The sequence below is a fragment of the Terrapene carolina genome, unplaced genomic scaffold, assembly GCF_002925995.2.
Source record: "Terrapene carolina triunguis isolate 2854851 unplaced genomic scaffold, T_m_triunguis-2.0 Scaffold42, whole genome shotgun sequence".
Classification (NCBI taxonomy): Eukaryota; Metazoa; Chordata; order Testudines; family Emydidae; genus Terrapene; species Terrapene triunguis.
In genome coordinates this window covers 68,776,568-68,803,658 of record NW_020664393.1, presented here as the reverse complement: position 1 = coordinate 68,803,658, position 27,091 = coordinate 68,776,568, and the positions used below count along the sequence as shown (strand labels likewise).

General features: G+C 40.5%; 1 protein-coding gene across 2 annotated transcripts in view; it reads left to right on the top strand.

Annotated features, from left to right (window-relative positions):
* The window catches only part of ATAD2B (ATPase family AAA domain containing 2B), a 167,184-nt gene that overhangs the window by 106,400 nt on the left and 33,693 nt on the right, over nucleotides 1-27,091 (top strand). For both annotated transcript variants that reach the window (XM_024194058.3, XM_024194057.3), the window contains exons 23-24: nucleotides 6,602-6,724; nucleotides 21,290-21,427. In XM_024194058.3, the coding sequence (XP_024049826.2) occupies nucleotides 6,602-6,724; nucleotides 21,290-21,427 (261 nt within the window). The remainder of the gene's footprint in view (nucleotides 1-6,601; nucleotides 6,725-21,289; nucleotides 21,428-27,091) is intronic.

The following is a 27,091-nucleotide window of genomic DNA, read 5'->3' as shown; positions in this document are numbered from 1 at the left end:
CCGGGGCAACTGTACTCAAACTCCTTGGCACCAGGTCAGAGGACATCTAAGACTATGAGGTCAACTCCTGTGGTACTGAGATTATCAACCACTGATGAGTGAATACTACCTATCGTACCAAGCTCAACACCCTTCATGCACATATACGAGGAATGTTTTTGGCTGTCGCTTTTAGGGACACATCTGACATAAGAGTGACTCCTGACCTGGGACTCATTTATTAGAATATTCTCCTTTGTTGGCTAGATCAAAGTCTCCACCTGAGCAACCCAGAGTGTCTGTCATTTGAAGATATTGCTGGGTCCCTGAGTTCAGGGTCATACGAAGCCATCTACTCTATAATGGATAGTGGCACCTTCCCGCTCAGCTCAGCTCCACTCTTGGGAGGATTTTTCACCTTCCTCCTCTTCATCTTCAGGTACCTAACAAGGAGCAGTTTCTGGAACCTCGGTCACCTCCACCGACTCCTTCAAGAGAAAAGGAGTACAGTAGCACCTCAGAGTTACGAACACCTCAGGAATGGAGGTTGTTCATAACGCTGAAATGTTAGTAACTATGAACAAAACATTATGGTTGTTCTTTCAAAAGTTTACAACTGAACATTGATTTAGTACAGTTTTGAAACTTTACTATGCAGAAGAGAAATGTGTTTTCCATTTATTTTTTAGTAGTTTACGTTTAACACAGTGCTGTACTGTATTTGAGCTCCACCCCCCCTTTTTTTGTCTCTGCTGCTGCCTGATTGTGTACTTCCAGTTCCAAATGAGGTATATGGTTGACTGATCAGATCGTAACTCTGGTGTTCATAACTCTGGGGTTCTTGGGCTAATGTGCCCTACCTGTATGGATTCCAGCCTTGGCCATACTGGCCCGGCTGGCCTCAACACCGAAGAAACCCAAGCCATCATTCAGCTTCTCTGAAGGAGCCTGCATTTTAATTGTGTCAGAAAAGCCCTCAGGGACTTGTTCCTTCCCCCATACATCAAGTGGCTATGAAGTTTCAACAACCTATCTCCGAAGAGGAGGAGGGAGGAGTGCAGGATGACACTTCTCCACGCCAAGATTTCTCATCATCTTCACTGGACAAAACAATGATCTCCTACATTCTTCCAATAATGGGGATGATTTTAAGATGAATCAAGAGCTTTTAAAGAGAGTGAAAGAGGCTCTGGAAGATTCCTCGGACCTGGTACAGGAGAAAACATACAAGCTATTTCATATCCTGCAACCAGCTGCACAGAGCAGAATAGCCCTCCCAATTAATAAGGGAATCCTCCAGCCAGGGGAGTATTTATGGGCCATCGCCCACCATCTTTCACAGCAATCTCAGAAGGGTGAACAAAAATACGAGTTCTCCCCTTAGAGATCTGAATATTTCTATTCGCTTCTGATGCAGCGTTGGAATGACTATTTATGCAGGGTATTACCACTACACTAATTTAACCATAAGTTCCTTATTAAATCCAAAGGCCAAATGGTATTTATACAATAGCTGTATACATTCCTAAAAAGCCTAAATAATAAGCAATTTACTAATCCAAACAGTAACAAAATATTTAGAATCATAGAATACTAGAATATCAGGGTTGGAAGGGAACTCAGGAGGTCATCTAGTCCAACCCTCTGCTCAAAGTAGGACCAATCTCCAATTAAATCAAATGTATAAGCATTCAATCAAGATACTTACAAACAGGCTAACCTCAAGGGTTTAGACCCACAATGGTCAGTCCTAACTTGGTTAGGCTGGTATTAGCAATGAACACTTTAAGAGTTTACCCTTTTATACACTTTAATAAACAAGTGAAGTCATTGCCTATTGCTAACTTGGCTAAAAACCAGGTTTGGCCAGTTTAGTGTCACTGCCTGTTAAATCCTTTCTTATTATTAACTATTCCTGATAATTGGGACCTTTTCTTTGTTCTATCTTATCAGTTACCTTTTATATCCAGATTTTCCAATTAAGCCGTTGCCTTGCAAGGCCTTCCCATGACTGCCATGGCCTACAGAAAACATTTTTTTCTTTTTAAACTAATTTAACCTTTTATCCTGTACACAGTCATCCCTGGTAATCACCACAGTGAGTGGAAAATCCAAGCCGGTACACAAATCCACCTCCAGGGAGACAGAACCAAAGAAGTTAGATCTTTTTGGCTGAAAAGTTTATTCTTCAGCATCTCTTCAGATCATAATTGCAAATTATTTGGCAGATTTCTCAAACAAATTACCTTCAGATCTGAAGGAGTTTGAATTGATCTATGCAGAAGGTCAATTCATTGCTACCACTCATTATAGGCAGTTCTAGACTCTATGGACATGGGAGCTATATTGCTGGCTAATGGAATTTGCAAGTGAAGGGATTCAGGTTTGTCTGTGTCAGGACTCCCTAAGGAAGTGCAGACTACAGTGCAAGACTTGACATTTAATGGGAAGGACTTGTTCAGTCCAAAGACAGACACAAAATTGCATTCCTTCAAGGATTGTTGGACCATGGTCAGATCTTTGGGCCTTTACTTCCCAAATTTTAGAAGAAAGTATTATAAATCCCAGTTCTCTTCTAGGCAGAAATCCCAATCAACTACTTCATGTTTTTAACCATCAGAAACAATCAAGCCAGTTCAGAAAAAGAGAGAGGTTCCAAAAGAGAGAACCAGCCTTGTCATCTACTATCCAACCATCTCAGTCACAGAAGCAATAATTTTGATGCTTTGGTTGGGTATACTGCACAGGACAATGTGGATCTGTATCCCTCTCTCCTGCCACTCCCTCTATTTTGGTTCCTGCCTCTCTTTGTGGATGTCTGGACTGCAATAACATCAGACTGTTGGGTCTTGTAGTTAATCCAAGAGGGACATACCCTCCAATTTCATACCTTCCCCCATCCCTTTTCAGGAAATAATCTCATGTGAGTCTCATGCACCAAGAAATACATTCTCTATTGGAACTGGGTGTGATAGAGCCTCAACTGCTAGCCTTCAGAGAGAGAGGATTTTATTCCCCTTACTTTCTTGTACTAAAGAAGAAAGGAGCTGGTGACCCATACTAGATCTCAGGCTCCTCAGCACTTAAATAACCAGTGTCAAATTTCACCTGGTGACTCTTGCATCCACCATACCCTCTTTAGATCACATGTACTGGTTCAGTACCCTCAACTTGCAGCACACATACTTTCATGTGCCAATACATCCATTGCACAGGAAGTTTCTCTGCTTTCTGATGCTGGATGACCACTATTAGTTCAGAGTCCTCCCATTTGGCCTCTAAGCTGCACCTCGAGTTTTTACAAAATGCCTGTCAGTAGTAACCACCTGTCTGCAATGTCAGTGTATTTACTGCACACATTACTGTCTGTGTATGTGGATCCCAGAACCCCTACATCCCCGCAGATCAGGGATTCTTTGAGATGCTGGGTGGTGAAGGAACTGAGTGCTGGGTGGGTTTGGTTCACCCTTATGCCCTCAGAAGGGAGCATGAGGGCATGAAGGACACATGTGTGACCCTTGTTGGACACTACCGACCTTCCAAACTGTGCAAGGGGAACCAGAGCACCATGCACAGGATTTACATGCTTAGAACATCTCAAAGAACAGTTACTATAAGGTAAACAACCCTTCCTTTCTTGTATCCTCTCTGTAGTTGTTACAGGTCTCTGTGGAATATATGACTTGCTGTGCCAGTATAAGTCACCTTTATGACAGCATAACTGCATAGTCACTGAGGCTTTTACTGGTATAACTATTCTGGTAGACCAGTCATCTCCGAACTTTTTTGATCGCGCACCCCCATCAGTAAAAAAATTTTGAGCACCTACCCCCTGCCGCACCGAAGGGTGTGTCGGGGGGGGAAAGTCGTTAGGACTCCTGCCTGACGAAGCAAAAAACAAAAAAAAGTGCTCCTCCTGTCGCGCAAGGATCCTCTTGCGCACCCCATTTTGGAGACCACTGTGGTAGACTATCACATCCCTAGTCAAAATAGTTATGAAACTGAAAGTGAAACTTTCAAGTGTTGACCAGGCCTTAGAGATGAGCCCCCAACCAAAACCCTGGATTTTGGAGACGCTTTTATCTGGGGCCAAAGTTGTTTTTTTGTTTTGGAACCATCTCTGCTGCTGTTAGATCATCTTTAGTCTCTTTCCCACTTAAAACAAAGAATGCATACATACTGTTGTGTGAACTAAACAGGGCATAAAGCAAAATACTTTATAACCATACTTTGCCAAAAACCTCCAGGCTTGCTCTTCAAATCTATCTGCAGCTATGAGTAATTTAAAAAATGATAAAGGTAGTTAAAGCAATGTAAAATTGTATCTCCTTCCCTACCAAAAAGTGAATACATCCTTAATATACAGTCTCTGTTACCTTTGCATCCCAAAGTCATGCACTTGGGACTGTTTTGTAGGAAGTGATTCTAGGGGCATGCAGAAGTATAGATCTAACACCCTGTTTTGGGTCAAGCTCCAGCAACCCGCTTCATTCTCTAGAAAATTGTTAGCTATTTTTATGTTTATATTGCAATAGTACTTAGAATGTACTAATTTCCTATCTGCAGAAGTTAGTTTCCACTATTGACTGATTCTACCAGCCCTTCTAGTACTCTCAGCTTATTACTATACAGTGATGATCTTATCCACATCATATATACTATACTTGGTGAAATCTCCTGCCATTACTCATCAACTGTGAAGCACCAATAGTGGCAGCAGGAGGGAATACCAGCATAGACAGGGTATAGGAGATTTTTGTCACTTTCCTCTAATCCTAGGTGACATGATGGTAAAAAATAAATTAAAATAAATAAAAAACAAAAAATAGGTGTCCTGTCAACACTAGCAACAGTCTTATTGTTGCTGTTCCTGTAAGGGTGATAATGCAATGGTGGGAGACTTCCCAAAGAAGTGTAGATAGTGCCTAAGAGACCAGGTTAATGAGTTTTCTCTACTTTGGCTTTTGACTCAGCAAATTCTCTCTCTGCCACAAAAATCACTACTTTAAAAGATCTAAATAATGGTATCCTTAATTGCTCGCTTATGCTCTTCTAATGATTATCTGTAGTGATTCTTAAAGTTGGATTAAATGTGTTAATTGCACAATAATATAATTTAGCCATTAGTATTTAATGTTTGCTGTTGAAATAATTATACCATTCAGAAAAAGTAATTCAAGATGGATTATTGGCAATCTAGTTTGTACTAAAAACAAAGAAATAACTGGATAGAAAATGGTGTTCGGCATTTAGCTGAGTCAAACATATCCCACAATGCTGTTTCTCCCCAGTGCAGCTTTTCCTGTTACAATCTCTGCTCATTTTCCAGCAAACTAATGTTGGAGTACTGTCTTGTCCACATCTGAAACTAGTGGAAACCAGTAATCTCTTGAGAAATATTCTTTCACTTTTAATACTTGTGGCTCCAATTTGGACAGTGAAGTTTCCTTGGTGCCATGTCCCCCAGATCCAACTGAATACACAGCAATACTCTGCAGACTTACTTTCTGCCAGTTACGTTCATAATATAAAGCCACCAAAGAAGCAAACATCAATATCATCAGCATAATAGTCAGTTAAGCACAACCTTGAGTCTGTTACAGTATGATGTTTATTTTACAAATAAAAAGGCAACCATAATCTGAAGCAAAGAAGTAGGTGGGTGATGTAGAAGACTACTAAAAATCTTAATACTATTGACACTAGACTCTGGAAGTTTTTTTTATACAGCAGATTTAGGAATAAATGACTTTTCCAGGTTTTTCATATAAGAGTGAGGTTTCCATAGTCCCTTGTGATTTTTAAGTGTTTTAAACTAAATAGACCAGTAATACTCACTTCAGTAACCCACTCGGCAAACTGATTTCCTGGTTTGTTTGTCACTGAAGATCAGTTCATTGAGGTGGCAGCAGGCCCTGTGTGAACGATGTCATGGAAGAATACCACAGTATCCTCTGGCCTAATTTCAGGGACTCTGTACTATCTTGAAGCAGGCAAGGCCACTTCTAATTGTTCAGTGGTACTTTTCCCCCTTCTGATTCTCTGATGAGGGTTCCTGGTGATGCAGGCTTTGTGATCCCATAGCATATCTGCTTGGAAACCACGGGAAATAGAACTTAACACTTTGTTGCATAGGTTCTTCTTTTGTCTACCAAGCTTGACAAATTTTTAGGCATCACTTTCTACTATGATATAAATTAATCTATTTAGGATGGTGGAAGCCCACTTGTTGGCGTTGGAGAAACTCTACCAGTGATCAACTCAAAGCAACAGTTTTCCACCTTAGAAAAATTCTGTATTGCCCAATAGTTAAATTGTTTTTAAACTCGTGTGATCCATATGCTAACTACTAATTAAAAAAAAAAGAAAAGGGGGGGAGGGGAGGGAAACTGGAGTGCGACGTACTCCACAGAGGCACCGGCTTTCAGACCTAATGTGACGGTGGTCTGTCTTCATTTTTCTTATATTTGTTTGATTTACTGGGGTTTTTTTCTTCCATTTCAAGGTATGTATTGTTACTGTAATAGATATATTATTAAAATATAGTAAAAACACACACAGATATATAAGAATGTGTGTAAAAATAAGTAAAACTAATGTCTTATATTAACTTTTTTTATAGATAAAATAATTAGACACAGAGCTTGTACCTTGAAGGACACGGCACATGCCATAATTGCTGCTGAGCTGGATCCCGAATTTAATAAAATGTGTGAAGAAATCAAGGAAGCGAGAAGAAAAAGAGGTAAGTTTTGGAACTTTAATCTAAAGAAATATTTATTGTAGTGCAAAATATCAGATAACGTAGTTAAATAAAAATAGGCATAAAGTCAAAACTAAAAAATATAAAAATTTGAGAATGCGTGGCAGAGGAAAAAATCATTGATATAAAAGGTATTACTGAACATGGTGGAATAATGTAATACCTGGCTATAAACTATACAGAAAGGACAGATTAGGTGAAGCGTGGTTGGTGGTGTATCTAAAAAGTTTCCATAGGATCTAGTGGGATAAATATCCTGATTGGAGAGCATTGCAGTTGGATACATATGGATTCAAATCCCAAGCTGCAAGAGTACAAATATACCTCTGGATCAAGAAAAGAATACTGAGTGCACAATGTTGAGAGAGTTCACACAAGCAGCAAAGTTTAACAACAACAAAAAAAAATGAGACTTCAGCTATTCACATATAACCTGGTCAAATATCACAATGAGCCGAGAAGAAATTTCGTTAAATTTTTAAATGAATGCTTCTTGAAACAGCCTTCTAGAGCACATAGTAGTAGATGCTATTCTCAACATAGACGCAAGTGACCACACTATAATCAACATCCTACAGGGGAGGAAAGGTATCAAAAACTAACACAATGACACTAAACTTTAGAAAGGGAGGTTTCAGTAGTATCAATAAGCTAGTCAAAATAGCCCTAAAATCAAAAGCAGAGGAAATAAAGTTTAGATTTGGCATGGATGCTACTTAAGAAAACAACAGCTTCATATATTCTAGGGCCAGAAGGCACTATTGTGATCATCTAGTCTGACTTCCCTAAATTCCTGTTGGAATAGAGCATATTTTTTTTGATGACCATCCAATCTTGATTTAAAGATTTCCAGTGATGGAGTATCGACCACATCAAGCAATAAGTTGTGTCAATGGCTAATTACCCACACGGTTAAAAATTTCCATATTATTTCTAGTCTAAATTAGTCTAGCTTCAACGTCCAGCTATTGGAACTTGTTATAGCTTTGACTGTTAGGTTGAAGAGTCCTCAGAAATCCAAATTCTTTTCCTCCATTTAGGAACTTGGAATGTGATCTAGTTACCTCCATAACCTTCTCTTTAAGAAACTACATAGCTTGAGCTCCTTGAGTCTCACTATAATGCATGTTTTCCAATCCTTTAAGCACTCTTGTGGCTTTTCTTGGAACTCTGCAGTTTATCAACATTCTTCTTGAATTGACACCAAAACTGGACATTAAGTATTCCAGTAGCAGTTGCACCTGTGCCAAATACAGAGGTAATATAACCTCTCTGCTTCTGCTCTATTTGTTGATTCCCCTGTTTGTACATCCAAGGATTGCATTAGCCTTTTTGGCCATGAGATCACACTGGGAGCTCATATTCAGCTTATTATTCACCATGGCCCCAAGCCTTTTTCAGAGTCACAGCTTTCCAGGATAAAGTCCATCTTGTGAGTAAAGCCTACATTCTTTTTTCCTTGATGTATAGCTTTGTTTGGTGTATTGAAACACACATTGTTTGCTTACACCAAGCTTAACAATTGATCCAGATCACACTGTATCAGTGACCTGTCCTTTTTTGTTATTTATCACTACCCCATTTTGAGTCATCTGAAAACCTTATCAATGATGATTTTGTTCCAGGTCATTGACAAAAATGGTAAATAGCGTAGAGCCATGAACTGATCCTTCTGGAACCACACTAGAAGCACACCTGCTCAATGATGATTCCCCATTTACAGTTTTGTTTTGAAACTTAACAGTTAGCCAGTTTTTAATCCTTTTCATGTGTTCCATATTGATTTTGTATTGCGTTAGTTCTTTAATCAGTATGTTGTGCAGTGGCAAGTTGCATACCTTACAGAAGTCTATTACATCAATGCTATTAACTTTATCAACCAAATCTGTAACCTAATCAAAAAGATACCAACTTAGTTTGACAGGATCTAATTTCCACAAACCCATGCTTTCCGTAAACCCATAATTATCTTACCCTCCTTTAATTCTTCATTAATAGACCTGTATTAGCTATTATGTTATTTTCCCTAGAATCGATGTCAGACTGACAGGCTTATGGTTATCTGGGTTGCCTTGTTTACACTTGTTAAATACACCTTTACCCCGATATAACGCGACCCGATATAACACGAATTTGGATATATTGCAGTAAAGCAGCACTCTGGGGGGGGGCGGGGCTTTGCACTCCGGTGGATCAAAGCAAGTTCGATATAACGCGGTTTCACCTATAAAGCGGTAAGATTTTTTGGCTCCCGAGGACAGCGTTATATCGAGGTAGAGGTGTATTGGCATAATGGTAGTTTTTCTGCAGTCTTTAAGTGTTCCAAGACTTATTTAAAATCAACATTAACAGTCCAGAGAGCCCCTAGGCCAGCTCTTCTAAACTCTCAGATGCAAGTTATCCGGATCTATTGATTTAAAAAGGTTTAACTTTCGTAGCTGCTGTTTAACATCCTCCTGATTTAGTGTTGGAATGGAAAGTATTTCATCATCATGATATGAATATATAGAATCATAGAAATATAGAACTGGAATGGACATTGATAGGTGATCTAGTCCAGACCCCTGCACTGAGACAGGACTAAGTATTATCTAGATCATCCCAGGCAGGTGTTTGTCTAACCTGTTCTTAAGAACCTACATCGGTAATTTGTTCCTAACTGTAAGGGTAGTTAATCACTGGAAGTTTTCTTAATGTCTAACCTAAATCTCCCTTGCTGCAATTTAAGCCCGTTGCTTCTTGTCCTGTCCCTAGTGGTTAACGAAAATAGTTTATCACTCTCCTCTTTATAACAATCTTCTGTATACTTAAGACTCATATTGTCGCCCCTTTCAGTCGTCTTTTCTTCAGACTAAACAAACCCAATTTTTTTAGTCTTTCCTCATAGATCATGTTTTCTAGACCATTTTTGTTGCTCTCCTCTGGACTTCCTCCAATTTGTGCGCATCTTCCTTGAAACGTATGGTACCCAGAACTGGACACAGTAATCCAGTTGAGGCCTTATCACTGCTGAGTAGAGTGGAAGAATTACTTCTCGTTTCTTGCTTACAACATTTCTGCTAATACATCTCAAAATGATTTTTTTTTTTTGCAATATTATATTGTTGACCCATATTTAGTTTGTGATCCACTATGACCCCAGATCCTTTTCAGCAGTACTCCTTCCTAGGCAGTCATTTCCCACTTTGTATTTGTGCAGCTGATTTTTCATTCCTAAATATAGTACTTTGCATTTGTCCTTATGGAATTTCATCCTGTTTTTCAGACCATTTCTCCAGTTTGTCAAGATCTTTTTGAGCTCAAGTGCTGTGCTCCAAAGTACATCATCTGTCTTTTTCCAAAATACAGAACAGAAATATTTATTGAACACTTCACCTTTTTTGTGTTAATATTGACAATTCTACCTTTTCTGTCTAGTAATGGACCAGTATTATTATTATAATGTGTTTTATAGAGCAGGGTTTTGTAGTAGAGTTTCATAAGTCCTGTGTACCTCTGAACAAAAAGGGAAGCAGGAACGCAAGAAGTAAACCTAAATATCAAGTTTCAAGAGAGTATTTGAACCAAAAAAATACCCTTCAGAATTTGGAAATCTAACCCAACTAAAGCCATTAAAAGGAGTCTATACTCCAGAAGGTAATATGTAAGAAAAATTAAGATGGCTATGATGGAATCCAAAGAGGAAATAAGTGAAGATCTAAAATCAAACAAGAAATTCTTTTAAGTATATCAGAATCTGGAAAGCCTGTGAAGGCATCTGCTGTATCACCAAGAATTAAAAGGAACAATTAAGGAAGATAGGGACATTACTAAGAAGCTAAATGATTTCTTTGCATTAGTCTTCACAATAAGGGAGATACCTAAAGGCAGATTCTTGGTGTAAATTGTTACAGATCAACTGAAATCAATAGAGCTATCACAGTTTACACCAAGAAAATCTGCCTTTTAGCCTGCCCTTTAGCAAAGATGAGGTACTATCAGCTTCAGTAACTCAGCCAGAGTCTTACATGAATGGGTGGATGAGGTTCCGTAGCCTGCAATGTGCAGGAGGTCAGACTAGATGATCATGATTGTTCCTTCTGACCTTAAAGACTATGAGTCAATGATATTGAGCTGCCAGAGTAAGAGAATCTTGTAGCAGATTCATAAACTAAGAAGTAATACATCACCAGGTCCAGAAAGTTATTCACCCAAGAGTTCTCTAGAGCTTAAAAATGAAGTGGCTGAGCTGCTAGCAAAAATAGCTTCCTGTGCAACCTTAATAGGGTCCCTTTCTGCACATGCATTATCATAGTCTTTAATTACATGATCATGAACTACTTATCACACTCTAACAAATGTCATCTGTGTATGTGCAAACTGAGATTTTTCAAGAGTTTATAACTTGGCCAAATTTGAGCATTTTTTTTCACGGGAATAGCAAAAGGCATGTTTTGCACCAGAGTGATCCCCATGTCAAATTTCAAGTCCTGGCTCCAAAGCATGGATGTGCTGGAGTTTATCAGAGAAATGGCTGTAAGAATTTCTTTTAACATGGGGAAAAATAACTTACTTTTCCCTGATCTCATCCTCAGAAACAGTTGAATCATTTTCCGCTAACCTTGCCCCCCAAAATTAGCCTGAGGCAGATGCCTGGAATGGAAAATTTTAGTTGTAATGGTTTAAGTATGGCAAAGTTATAAGCAGTTGAAAAGGGTCTTATAATGGGAAGTGTTGGGCAACCTTAACTTAAAGACAGTGTTACCAGCTCTACCTGTAAATAGGCTGTAGGGATGATCTAAGAAACTAAAGACAAACGTTACATCTGGAGCTGATAAATAGATCAAAATGATAATTAAAAATCGAGTAATAAAACATGTAAAAGATCATGGAATCATAGAATATCAGGGTTGGAAGGGATCTCAGGAGGTCATCTAGTCCAACCCCCTGCTCAAAGCAAGACCAATCCCCAACTAAATCAGGCTTGACAAAGCCCTGGCTGGGATGACCTTAAAAACCTCTAAGGAAGGAGATTCCACCACCTCCCTAGGTAACCCATTCCAGTGCTATCACAATATAATAGGGTCCAACCAGCATGATTTCAATAAAGGAAAATCATGCCTTGCTAATCTGCTAGTTTCTTTGACTATGTCAGTATAGTAATGGTGTCCCTAGCCTCTGTTTGTCAGAAGGTGGTGATGGACGGCAGGAGAGAGATCACTTGATCATTACCTGTTAGGTTCACTCCCTCTGGGGGCACCTGGCATTGGCCACTGTCGGTAGACAGATACTGGGCTGGATGGACCTTTGGTCTGACCCAGTACAGCCATTCTTATGTTCTTATTTAGACCAGGGATGGCCAACCTGTGGCTCCGGAGCCACATGCGGCTCTTCAGAAGTTAATAAGCGGCTCCTTGTGTAGGCACTGACTCCAGGGCTGGAGCTACAGGTGCCAACTTTCCAATGTGCCAGGGGGTGCTCACTGCTCAACCCCTGGCTCTGCCACAGGCCCTGCTCCCACTCCACCCCTTTCTGCCCCCTCCCCTGAGCCTGCCATGCCCTCGCTCCTCCCCTCTCCCTCCCAGGGCCTCCTGCATGCCATGAAACAGCTGGTCGGGAGGCGCGGGGAAGGAGGGGGAGGTGCTGATCGGCAGGGCTGCTGACGTATTACTGTGGGTCTTTGGCAATGTATATTGGTAAATTCTGGCTCCTTCTCAGGCTCAGGTTGGCTACCCTTGATTTAGACTTTCAAAAGGTCTAAGGCCCTTGCAATATACTACTGAATTGAGCAGTCATGATGTCGGAGGCAAATTATTATAGTGGATCAAAAAGAGAGAGAAATCCAAGTAGGAATTAAAGGTTAATTTTCATTACGGCAAAAAAACAGTGTGCAGCAACTTTCTGTACGAGGACCGTTGTTTGTTTAATATATTTTTAATAAGCTGGATAAAGAGTGAAGGTGCAAACATTTACAGATGGAACAAAATTTTTAGTCAAGTCCAACGAGGACTGAGAGAAACTCTAGAAGGACTGTAAGCTGGGTGAATCAGCAACATATTGGTTGATGAAATTCATTGTTCTTCTTTGACTAGTGTCCCTATGGGTGCTCCATGGTAGGTGCGCTTGTGTCCCTGCGCTGCCAGAGAACTTTGGTAGCAGTGTCCATTCGGCCTGCACATGTTCCCCCCCACCACCCCCTTGTGCTCTGCCATGAGGCTAACCAGTGCGTGTGGGCGAAACCCCCCTCCCCCCCCTTAGTTCCTTCTCAACCACCCATGGCTAGACATGGAGCTGTTAGCAGTCCGTTCATCGGATTGTTATCTTTCTCTTAGCACTTCAGTAGTTAGTTAATTCCCTTCTTAATTGAAGAGCTTCCTTTATTTTCTTTCTTTTGGGGGTGGGGGGTAAACTTTTTATTCCCCCCCTTTGTCTGGGGTTGCTCCAGCATGGGGTATGCCTGGTTCACCAGGCTTTAAGAGGTGTGTCTCATGCAAGGAAGCTATCCCTGTAATGAATAAACATTCCCGCTGCATCCATTGCCTTGGGGAAAGCCACATTTCCCAAAAGCGGGGTCTCTGTCAACAACTCAAGTCCATATCTCGGAAAGACAGAGAACTGAGACTAAAACTCCTCCTCATGGAGAGGCATCTCTTCAGCCTTCCCTGGACCCACGTCAGGAGTCATCCAAACGGTGCAAATCTTCCTCTCTTCCCCACAGCCCTCAAGATTTATAGACTATGGGTTGAAGACAATAGCCGCAGACCCCTCATGTAAGTTTTCAAAAAAAGAGGGCCATGAGCCTCCAGAGTGAGCCCTGAGCTAGCCGAAAAAGATCACTGTCTTGTTCGGTATCATCGATACTGTCAGTACCGAGACAATCTAAACACGGTATCCATAGCTAACAAAAGTCTGAAGCAGCAGGTACCATTCATGCATCTAAGCATCTGATGGGCATATGCACCAAAGCAACAGTAATGACAGATAAAAGCAGGAACAGAGACCACACCACTGCTAAGACGATGCTGCTGGTCTGAGTGTTACCATTAGCAACATCAAGAGTGAGGCATCCAGCCTCTGAGCACTCAGTATGGCCCAGATCACCGATCTCTTCAGTGCTGCTGGCCCACTGACAACCACCATCGGCACTGAGTAGGTCGCCACTGCAGGAATTTAGACACTCTAGAGACCTCATGGTATCTGACATACCAACGTTTCCCTTGCTCTGTACCAGTGCTAAGTTTACTTTGGACGCTGGACTCTCCACCGGTACCATGTCATGCACCTCCGTTCTCCAATGGTGAATTGGATTAGTGAACAGGAGGAGGTTGTTTCCCATTCCTCCTCCCATGTTCCTAATAGTGCCCACTACCAACTTGTTTGCTCCTCAACCAACATGGTATGGCCAACCGTAGGCGCCACTACCGGGACCCCTTCCACCGCCCCAGTGGCCCTACTGGGATCCCTGGGCGGCATACAGACTCCACGTCTCCCGAGCATCTAGTGTGGCTCACCATAAGTCTTTGAGGCGCTTTCCCTCAGCCACGGTATTCAGAGCTTCCGAACATCCAGAGGAGATCATGGAGGGAACCAGAGGGTGGATTCAAGGGGAACAACATCTCTTCCTCCTCTCCAGACAAAGCAGTGATGCCCCCTCCACCATCCCTCGTAGATGACTTCAGGCTATTTCAAGAGCTAGCTAAAAGGGTGGCAGATGTATTGCAGGGACCTCTTGAGAAGGTAAAAGACACCTATCAGAAAATTTTGGATATCTTGCACTCCTCATCTTCCTCCAGAATAGCCCTCCCCATCAACGAGGCCCTTCTTATATGGCAAATCTCTGCATCAGTCATTCCTATCCGTACACAGGCTGATAAGAAATATTACGTCCCGGCTAGGGATATGGAGTTTTTTTCCCATCCCCCCCACTTATTCCATTGTAGTGGATGCAGTAAATGCCCGAAGTCACCAATACCAGGTGAGGCCTACCTCCTGTGAGAGGGATTGGAAGTGCCTCGATGTATTTGGGAGAGAGGCCTATTCAACCGCTACAATGCAATTCAGAATTGAAAACTATCAAGCTCTGACAGCAAAATATGACTACGTCAATTATGCCAAGCTTAACGTGTTTATTGATCAGCTCCCAGAGTCACACTGTGCACAGTTTTGGGTAGTATTGTCAAGCGATTAAAAAAATTAATTGCGATTAATCAAGCTGTTAATAATAGAATACCATTTATTTAAATATTTTTGGATGTTTTCTACATTTTGAAATATTGATTTCAATTACAACACAGAATACAAAGTGTACAGTGCTCACTTTATATTTATTTTTATTACAAATTTTTGCACTGTAAAAAAACAAAAGAAATAGTATTTGTCAAATCACCTAATACAAGTACTGTAGTGCAATCTCTTTTTCATGAAACTTACAAATGTAGAATTATGTACAAAAAAACCCTGCATTCAAAAATAAAACAATGTATAACTTTAGCGCCGACAAGTCCAATCAGTCCTACTTCTTGTTGAATCGCTCAGACAAACAAGTTGGTTTACATTTGCAGAAGATAATGCTGCCTGCTTCTTGTTTACAGTGTCACCTGAAAGTCAGAACAGGCGTTTGCATGGCACTGTTGTATCTTGCGATGCCGGCTACTTACACGCCAGATGCACTAAAGATTCATATGTCCCTTGATGCTTCAACCACCATTCCACAGGACATGCGTCCATGCTGCTGACAGGTTCTGCTTGATAACAGTCCAAAGCAGTGCAGACCAACGCATGTTCATTTTCATCATCTGATTCAGATGCCACCAGCAGAAGTATCAGAGGCGTAGCCATGTTAGTCTGAAAAAATCCAGCAGAAGGTTGATATTCTTTTTTGGTGGTTTGGGTTCTGTAGTTTCCAAATCAGTGTGTTGCTCTATTAGGACTTCTGAAAACATGTTCCACACCTCATCTATCTCCGATTTTGGAAGGCACGTCAGATTCTTAAATCCTGGGTCGAGTGCTGTAGCTATCTTTAGAACTTTCACATTGGCATTTTCTTTCAATTTGGCAAATTTGCAGTGAAAGTGTTCTTAAAACGAATATGTGCTGGGTCATCATCCGAGACTGGTATAATATGAAATATATGGCAGAATGCAGTTAAAACAGAGCAGAGGACATCTCCCTCAAGGAGTTCAGTCACAAATTTAATTAACACATTTTTTTAATGAGCGTCATCAGCTTGGAAGCATGTCCTCTGGAACGATGGCCAAAGCATGAAGAGGCATATGACTCTTAAGCGCATCTGGCACGTAAATATCTTGCGGCTCCAGCTACAAAAGTGCAAACGCCTGTTCTGACTTTCAGGTGACATTGTAATTAAGAAGTAGGCAGCATTATCTCCCATAAATGTAAACAAACTTGTTTCTCTTAACAGTTGGCTGAACAAGAAGTAGGACTGAGTGGACCTGTAGGCTCTAAAATTTTACATTGTTTTTTGTTTTTGAATGCAGTTATGTAACAAAAACAACAACATTTGTAAGTTGCACTTTCATGGTAAATAGATTGCACTACAGAACTTGTATGAGGTGAAATAAAAAATACTGTTTCTTTTGTTAATCATTTTTACAGTGCAAATATTTGCAATCAGAAATAATATAAAGTGAGCACTGTACACTTTGTATTCTGTGTTGTAACTGAAATCGATATATTTGAAAATGTAGAAAAACATCCAAATATTTAATACATTTCAATTGGTATTATATTGTTGATCAGTGTGATTAATCGTGATTAATTTTTTTGAGTTAATTGCGTGAGTTGACTGCAATTAATTGACAGCCCTAGTTTTGGGCCATTGTTAGTGAGGGACAACTGGTGGCCAATACAGCACTCCAGTCAGCGTTTGATGCAGCTGACACAGCAGCCCGCTCCAATCTCTACAGCGGTGGTTATGTGGCGAGCGTCCTTGTTGCACCTATCTGGCTTCCCTAAGGAAGTACACACTACAGTAGAGGACCTCCCCTTTGAAGGCACCAAATTGTTTGCCGAGAAGACTGACGCATTCCTCCATATGCCTAAAGACTCCAGGGCCACTCTCTCCGGTCACTAAGGATTTATCCACCTGGACAAAAAAGAAAATATAGTCTGCAACCTCAGCATAAATCCCATGCACCACATTTCCCAATGCAACACTGTTCTGAGCCTCCAAGATAAAAATGCAGATTTTCCAAATGTAAACCATCAGGCCCCCAGTCTTCCTCTTCACAATTACTTACCTCAAAACATCAGTTTTGACATCTTGGTTGAGGCGCTGACAGACCACTCCCCTCAACCAACTGCAGCTGACCGGCCCTTGTTTTTTCCCAGTTGTGGAATGAAGCAATATCCGACCAATGGGTTCTGGAAATTGTCCACAATGGGTACTCCATCCACTTCACCTCCTCTCACCCGTTTCCAGCACCGTTCTCCATCTCTCTTCAGGGACTCTTTTCATGAGAGTTTATTATGACAAGAAATAGATCACCTTCACTGTCTAGGAGCCATAGAGCCTGTACCTCAACACCTGTGTGGCAAAGGTTTCTACTCTCGTTATTTCCTGATACTCAAGAAGAAGGGAGTTGGAGACCCATACTGGAACTCAGAGCACTGAACAAATTTGTCAAGGCTCAAAAATTCAGGATGGTCACAGTAGCAGTGATTATTTCATCTTTGGAACAGGGAGATTGGTTTTCGGCCCTCCACCTGCATGATGCTTATCTCCACATATCAATTCTACTTTCCCAGAGACAGTTTTTCAGTTTTATCCTGGGTCAGGACCATTAACCAATACAGAGTATTCCTCTTTGGCCTCTCATCAGCTGCGAGAGTATTCCCCAAGGCCTTATCCGTAGTGGTGGCTCACCTACGCTTCCAACGGATAATGATCTATCCCTACCTGGATGCTTGTCTCCTCAGAGCCCGCTCCTTCAGCAAGGCTTACCGGGTCACTCAAACTTCTGTAGACTTGTTCATGGACCCGGATCTACAGATCAACGTCCAAAAATAGATGTTCACCCCTGTACAGTGATTCATATGAGCTGATCTCCACTCGTTATAGGCGAGGGCGCTCCTGCCACACCACAGGTGCCACACCACAGGTTCCACACTTTGGCCATGCTCCTGGAGGCAGTACAAACCAGCCCTAAAATATTAGCCAGACACTGCCTCCAACTTCTTGGGCATATGGCTGCAGCACATCTGTGATATCTCATGCCAAACTTCACATGAAGTGCCTCCAGATGTGGTTCAGCTCGGTCTATACAAACCTCTGTCACTGCCCACCAAAGTCAAACACTCTATGGACTCGTGGAAAGACCCAGCAAATGTCTTCCCAGGGATCCTCTTCTCACAAACTTCCCCATTGTCACTTCTCACCACTGACACGTCCCTCATGAAATGGAGCGCATATCTCAACAATCTTTTGACACACGGCAAGTGGTCATCCATGGAGATGTCTCTTCGCATCAACCTCCTCGAACTCAGAGCGGTCAGGAACGCCTGTGCCACTTCCTTCCACTGATCAAGGATATGCACACGAGAGTCTTGACAGACAGCATGGCATGTATGTAATATATAAATTGCCAGGGAGGTGTCAAATCATGCTCCCTTTGCACAGAAGCACTAAAGCTGTGGAACTGGTAGATTTCCCACAGTATCAGCAGCCTATTGTCCAGAAGTACAAAACTCGATAGCAAACACTGTTGCAAGTTCCCATAGGATCACAAATGGGTGATAAACTCAGCAATACTACATGACATATTCAGGCGGTGGGGGACACCGACTATAGAACTGTTCACTACATACCTGAACAAGAAGCGCCCATGCTGCTGCTTCAGGGAAAGAATCGGACAACACTGCTTAGGGGACACTCTCCTTTTTCCATGGGACAAGGACTTTGTCTACGCTTTCCCCCCATTCCCTCTACTATCGAAAGTACTGTTAAAAATAAAGCGAGAGAGCAAATGTCATACTTATTACTCCCTCCTGGCTGAGACAGACGTGGTACCCTTACTTGTCACAACTGGCAATATGCCTATCGATCTCTCTCCAGTCAAGTCCATACCTCCTCTTGCAGAGTGAAGGAGGCACTCTCCATCCCAGCCTGTGGATATTCCAATTTAAGGCCTGGCTCCTTCATGGTTCCAGCACATAGAAAGGTCCTGCTCTGCAGAGGCACAGGAAGTGTTACTACACAGTAGAAAATCGGCTACCCATCATACCTACTTGCAAAAGTGGACCAGGTTTCATGTCTGGTGTAATTCCAGACAAATTTCCCCAACATCTGCTACTCTCCCAATTGTTTTAGATTATATATTGACTCTCTCAAGAAATCAGGACGATCTCTCAGTTCACTCAAAGTTCATCTAGCTGCCTTCCACGAACAAACAGAAGGGTACTCCGTGCTCTCCCACCCAACCACAAATAGATTTCTCAGGGGTATAGTAAACCTTTTTCCCCAACCCAGACATCCTACTCCAACAAGGGACCTAAACTTAGGCAGCCTAGTCAGGCTCTTTAGTACTTTTTGAACCCATGGCTATTGGTTCGCTCACACACAGCCTTCCTGGTGGCGATGGCCTCAGCGAGAAGAATAGGGGAAATACAGCACTAATACACCACCCTTATGTAGTACTCTTTCGGGACAAGGTTTCTCTCAGACCACACCTGAAGTTCATCCCCAAGATGACCTTGTCTTTTCACATAAACCAATTGATTCACCTCCCGACCTTTTACCCTAAGCCTTGCCATAATAACAGGCTATATTGCATGCACTAGACATTAGGAGAGTCCTGGCCTTTTACCTGGGCGGGATGAAGGCCTTTAGGAAATCTCTTACGCTTTTCCTCTCCATTGCGGAAAGGTCTAAAGGAGCAGTGATAGCATCCCAAAGACTCTCCAAAAGGGTCTCGAACTGTATCACACTGCTATCACCTCCATCCGGAATCTGCACACAATGAAACTGAAAGGCAGTGAATTCAAAACAGATAAAATAAACAACACTTCACACAATGCATAATTAAACTCTGGAACTCGTGACAGAATGTTGTTGAAACCAACAATTTAGCATGATAGACTCATTGGACATCGATATACATAATAGGAATATACAGAGTTATAATTCAGTAAATAGTTTTTAGAAGTTTTAAAAGGAATATAAAACTTACTGCTTTGGGGTTTATGAAAATCTCTTAACTATTGGATGTTAAATGAAGATTCCCATGTGGGACAAATTATCCAACAGCTGCCAACTTTGGGGTTTCTTGCACCTTTCTCTGAAGCATCTGGGGCTGGCCACTGTCAGCAGAGACATGACACTAGACTAGATGGACCTTTGGTCTATGTACCCGTGTAATAAAAGGCATGTGCCACAGCAGTGGGTATGTAGCAAATCATAATGTTTACATAAATATTGCTTTAACTGTGTGTCTATGGGATCTTTTATAAAACATACCTAAACAATGTGGTAATAGGCTCACTACAGCAGAAGATGCCATGAATTAAAAAAAAGGAAAGAATGGCTGAAAATATTGGATTAATTAATATCACAGAATGTAACCAACTATACCTGACTGTTAATTGCAAAAGCAAAAAGCAGTCATCATTTCTGTTACTTGTTATTGATATGAGGATTCAGGTAGACTGTGAAACAAATACACTTTGCAATAGGGAGTGTGCATGCGTGTGTGTATATAATATATATAAAATACAGCAATAATGTAAACTTTTACTTAAATATCTTAATTGTTCATGTGGAAAGTTTTTCCCCAAATGTATTGAGGGAATATAATGAATCCTAAGACTGGAAAATTTATTGAACATTGCGTCATGAATAGAAATCCTTTATAAAATGCTAATACAAATTTGTATTTACTTTAAATAGTTTATTTAAAATAAGTGGAAATAGAAAACTGTCAACGTGAAGTTGCTTTTGGATCTTATTCTTTTATTTAGATAATCTGGGCTAGGACAGGAAAATATGGATTAAAAAAAAGAATAGGGTTTGTGTTCCAAAATATGGAATTAATTGTTAAAATTGCTTATCATGTGACTTACAAAGAGCCATATTTTTCTAAGGCCTGGTCTACACTAAAAAGTTAGGTTGACCCAGCTTCATTGCTCAGTTGTGTGAAAAATCCACATCCCTGAGTGACATAGTTAAGCTGACGTAACCCAGGGTGTAGACAACACTTCTGTTGATCTAGTTACCACCTATCAGGGAGATGGATTACCAACGCTGATGAGTGAACCCCTCCCATCAGCGTAGGCAGTGTCTACATTGAAGTGCTACACAACTGTGTTGCTGCAGCGTTTCAAATGCAGAAAAGCTTAAGCCATCATATCTGACAGTTTTTAACATTTTATGTCCAATAAATTCTATTGCCTGCTAAAAGCAAATATTGTTCATTTAAATCTTGGTTTAGCAATGTTCATCTAAATATGTTAATTGCTATGTTTTTAATGCAATACTATGTTCTAGGCTTCTTTTTGTGTTTGGTTTATGCAGCTCAGATTATTTAAATAGGTATGCTTATCTTTTATGTGCAGGCTTATCAGTAACAGCAGAGCAAATAAATCCTCATGGTTCCACTGTACGGAAAACAGAAACTAGAGTTGAAGAGGCATTTCGGAACAAACAAAAAAATGCAATAGCAGTTTGGCACAACTCTGCAAATAAATGTGCATGTGAGTACTTCAGATCACATTGTATCGAAGCGAGAACCACTAGCCCAGAGAGCAATGATCATGGATTTGATACACACCTAGAAAAGGACTATTATTTCTATAAAATATCTGTTTTAGTTAGTGATTTCTTTTTTATTTCCACTGTAGAAAAACCACATTAGCCACACAGCGCTTGTGTCTTTAAGAGGCATCCATTTTCCAACTTCATTAAATCTCTGCTTAGGCAACCATTGAAAGGAAGTGGAAAGCAGGATTTCAAACTGTTTTTGCAATGCAAAAAAATACAAGTATTACAATAGCTTTAAAAATATTTTTTTTCCGTGTAAAATAAGTAAAAAATTCTTTCTCTGTGGTTAGAATTATCTTAAGCAGGTTTTCAGCTTACGTTTTTTGTGTTTCACATTTGTACATAAGTAAATATTTCCTGTGTTAAGTTGTCTACAAAGTATTTTTTTTTTGGTAGATATTGGTAGGTTTTTTTTTTTTTTGCTTGCAGGGATCCAGTTGTGAGCAACTTAAGTGTTGGAAAGGAGAGGGATAGCTCAGTGGTTTGAGCATTGGCCTGCTAAACCCAGGGTCGTGAGTTCAGTCCTTGAGGGGGCCACTTAGGGATCTGGGGCAAAAATTAGTACTTGGTCCTGCTAGTGAAGGCAGGGGGCTGGACTTGATGACCTTTCAGGGTCCCTTCCAGTTCTATGAGATAGGTATATCTCCATTAATTTAATTTATTTTTTTAAGTGTCCAGTGCTAAAAGCTGATGGGCACCCTCAACTTACCTCATTTAAATGAATGGAAGATGAGGTTGTCCAGCACCTTGCAGAATCGGGACATCAATTCTAAAGTACAAAAGTATCTTATATTATGTTTGATGGTATATTGTATAGGTTTTCTGAATGTGGTTTAGGTAATAATAGGGACTATTAACTATTCTTGAGAGGTTTACTGATACAAGTAATTAAATGAGCTGCGGTGAGCTTGGTTATAAAATTGTACTATGTGAGCTTATTTGACAAACCAGAATAAGGGGGCATATGAGAGGGAATGTGTGTGGGCTATTCACTAAGACTAGTGAATCAGCTTCCAGTTGAAACTGTGGGGTCAATTATAAATATTTAAGCAAAAACTGGATAACTTCTTAGGGAAGTTCACATAGATTGAAGCGGAGAATTTCTTCACTGATCTTTCCTTTTTCTCTAGAGTATTTTGGGGGGAAGGGGCTGTGTGCATGCATCCGTCCGGGCATGAGTGTTGGTCCCAGGATATGAGACACACAAGGTGTGGTAACATCTTTTATTGGACCAAGATCTGTTGGTGGAAGAGATAAGCTTGACAAAGAGATCTCTGTTGCTTGAAAGCTTGTCTCTTCTACCAATAGAAGTTGGTCCAGTAAAAGATATTACCTCACCTGCTTTGTGTATGTTTTTGGCATAGTAATGATACTACCTTCCTGGCACCAAAAAATGTTTTGGAAATACATAGGATAGATTTGGCATCAAATAATTCCAGTCTGTGGCCTGTATTTGTGGCCTTGTTTCTTGCCCATTCCTTCAATTCCTATGCTTAAGGAATTAAAGAATCAGCAATACGAAGTAATTGTTTATGTCTGAGATGTTCTAAAATAGTGGAAGCAGAAGTTTGCTTTCTATGTTTTCATTTTGCCACATGAATAAAGAAAAATGTGGACACTTGACACACAAATAAAGGTAGACAAAAAAGTTGCCCATGATTGTTTGCACTCAGTCTTTATGTGCCCTAAAACGGATTGCCACACTGTGGTCCACAGAGTGCTTCCTGGTGGTGGTTGAAGTGCTGTGCTGCTGTTTCCTTCCTTCATTTCCAGTCAGGACTCTTGTGGAAAGGAGGGTCAGCTGCCACTAGTCACTACTGTATAAAAAAAAAAAGTTGCTGCTTCCTTCCTCTCTCTTCCTGACCCTCTATCGGTGACACATTGGTAGTTGTCTCAGGGGCACAGAGAGGAGCCATCAACTGAAGGAACTGCCAACTTCTCCAATATACAAGTGCAAACTGAGCTAGTGTCAAGGCACTGTCCTTGGGAAGATCTGGAGCTATGGAGAGTGGGAGAGAAGAAAACTAGAGGTCTGGCTGAGATTGGGAGCAGACAGGAGGCAATCAGTAACCTAGGTCGTAAGAAGGGAGCTGGGTTAGGCTGCTGCACAGGACTGGGGTGAGGTATCTGGGAACTAGAGGAAGAAACCGAGAATTGAATGAATAGCCAGGATGGACCAACAGTATCTTGGGGAAGAGGGTCAAGGAGGTGGAGGCACAGGATCTGGAGACTAGTGAGAAAGAATTGAGGGGAATAGGGCCTAGAAACAAGCATGAGAAAGAAGTTGGGAGCAGGGAAGGGAGTGAGGGGACAGCCTCAAGCAAAGGAAGAGCAGACTAAGCAAGGAACAAGGGAGCTTGAATGGCAGCAGATTGTGGGGCAGGACTGATTTTGTGAGGTGGTGGTAAAACGGATTGCAGAAGATAATCATAGAAATGTAGAACTGGAAGGGACCTCAATAGGTCATCTAGTCTAATCCCCTGCATTGAAGCAGGACTAACTATTATCTAGATTATTTTGTTTATAGAAAGGAAAAAAGGAAATCCTTTGGAAGAGAGATTAAAACCGAAGTACCTTCTACAGATTTCCGGTGACTGTCATAATGTGTGGATAGTGTGTGTATGATTGGTTTGGAAAGGACTGATTCTGAATGGAGGGAGAATAATTTATTTTAGAGCCAGAGTAGGATGTTTTGTGATTTACAAGTCAGTGAAATTAGGAGGAGATGAGGTAGTCTTTGCTATCAAAAAAGTTTGGCAACACTTGACTTAGAAACATAATAGTAATATCAGAAAATGATTGATATAGTTTGATTATATGGGACCAAAACTTTTCTTTATAGTTAGCATTTCTGAAACAGACTTCCATTTTTTTTTTTCTTTAAGGCTGAAACTAAATTCAGTTTTTCCTCATATGATGTTGATTTAGCTTTGATGTAGTCTTTTTGTATGCAGTTGCAACATCTTCCTGATCAATTTTCTCTTCCAGGAGATTTGTTTATAACATTTAGAGAATAGTTGCCAAAAATTGGGGTAAGTCATATGAAACATGTAATAATAAACCCTTTTATAAAGCAAGCTGTTGCGCATCTTCTCCTTGGGAACCATACTGGAGAAGAGACTTTTTTTTCTTCTGATATTTCAATGGCTTTGCAAAATCGTAAAAAAAGAATAGGATTGTTTATGCAAAACTACTACTAAAACAAGTTTAGCAAAGAATTGAAGTTACATTTTATCAAATAAAGATTTATGGTCAAGAATAACCAAGACTTGTGCGTTTTTATATCACAAAGTCCTATCATTTGGATTTCACCTATTTACTACTTTGTGAAATTGGTGCCATACTTTTAATTTTAATGTTAGTAATGTATTTTGGAATGCTTGTTTCTCACTGATTAAAGCTCAAGGTCTCTCTCTATATCAGTGCAATTGTGTTTCTCAGGGTTAGATGACATTAGGGTGACCAGCTGTCCCAGTTTTATAGGGATAGTACTGATAGTTGGGGCTTTGTCTTATATACGTGCCTATTACCCTCCCACTCCCTGTCCCGATTTTTCACACTTGCTGCCTGGTCACCCTAGATGACATGGTGGAAAAGGCAGTTGAGCTGCATCTAAGTTGTGGCTTCTACTTTTACTACCATTGGTTGAAGCTATGTCACATTGTAGATGACCTAAAAGGATTATTCTAATAGGAATTGATGAAAATTTATTCCTGAAAATACCAACTGACAGATGCCTTCAGCTTGGCTCAGTTTAGCCTATTCTTTATTATGAACTACATTCTCTTTTGATACATTGGTATCCACTGAAGTAAATGAAGTTACTCTGGGTTTACACCAAGAGCTAAATTTGACCATATGCTTCTGATTGTGTTTGCTACTTCTCTTGTGCCTCGCTATCCATATGTGAAGTTCAGTGTTGTTGGTATATATATGACTATGCCATACATATATTTTCATAATATCCCTGTTTTCACACTTTGACTAGATAGTTAATTCTATTTCACATTACCTTGAAAACGTGGATCATTCTTACCCAGGCCTCTATGATATTTTTCTTTTTTTACTGTCAGTCAGATTTCTTAAGCAATAATGTAAGTGGAGGGTAGACTTTTCAGTTTTGTGGGTAAAATATTTTTGTAGGGTCAGAATCTTCTTTTACTGGCACTTTTGAGGGGTATATCTTGCCTTTTCTTTGGTATTAAGTTCTGCATCCTTTTCCAAAGCTGTTAGAGCTCTGCTGTCTATACAGACAAAACCCAGTGTTTACTAAATATATAAAAGAAAATAGTAGAGATTGCAATTATAAAATGAAGCTATAGCAATTCCGAGGTCCTGACTAGCAAATAGGCCATTGGAGTGTCAGATTAAAATTAATTTAAAATAAATACCAAAAATATAAAATCCCAACACGGTTTGTTATCCCTAGTTCAGCTACCTTGGTGGCTGTCCTAGGCTCTGGCAGCTTTCAATGTTTTTACAATTGTGTACATTAAATCTGGTAGTTCCAATGGGGAATATTTGCTAAAAAATAGCTTTGTGTAGGCTCCATGTACCCTGGCAAAATAGGGAACCTGTAATTCATCAGATCCACCAGTGTTAGCAACAAGGAAAGATGTAGTGTAGACAGGGCTCATGTGGACTCAAGGGTGTTTTATCACTATGGCATCTAACTTTGCCCTGTGTAGAGGTGACACTGATGTGACCTGGGTGTAAGTTTTGTGGGAACACACCAGTGACATGAGTGAAGGGTGAGTGGGGTTTACAGTGGTATGACATGAGTGACAGAGAGTGTGTGTGTGAGAGAGAGAGAGAGAGAGAGAAGTGGTGCTGGTGGTGCGTGTTGTCCCAGGTAGCTGGTAAATTAGTCACTGCTGAAGCAGTTAAAAAATAGAATTTGGAGGCTACAACAGCTAGAAGTGCCCCTTTAACTATTGCAATGTTGCTGTAATAAAACTTAGTTCATATTGCTGTGTCTTGCCAGTAGATGGAGCATGTAGCACATTATTTTGCTGTCTTACAGTCAGATGCTTCAATATTACATCCAGATGGTCCCTGTGGGGAAGATTTGCTTTTTTGCTGTATTCAATAGCACTGTATTAAATTGGTGGAGTAGACTGACCAAGTGCTGTTCTACTTGCATAAGAACCTGCACAGCTTGTTATGTGGAGTGAGAGGTGCTCCAAATGTCTTATCCATGTTTGACAATTGCAGGAAGGAAAATTCTTGTAGATTTATTTTAAAGCTAGTGAAGTATTAAAAATAGAATTAAATTCCAAACTTCAGGTTAAAATTTATTTCACAGCAAGTAAAAAATAATACGAGAAAAATATTACTGACTTTATCCTACTAGAGTAAGCCATGCTGTCTGCAAAGCTGCCTGTTGCTGAGACCAACCAAGGAAATGACTGGGGGGGGAAAAGTACTTCCTGAATAAAACCAATGTTTAGTTATTATTTAAGTAAAAGCTGTGGCTTTGGATAGATTAGTCTTCACCAGTATTTGCAAATGACCTAAGTTTTGATATCTGTTAACCCTCTGGTGGAAGGATAAAGAAAGCTCTGCTCCTTTTTTTTTTTTTTTTTTTTTTTTTTTTT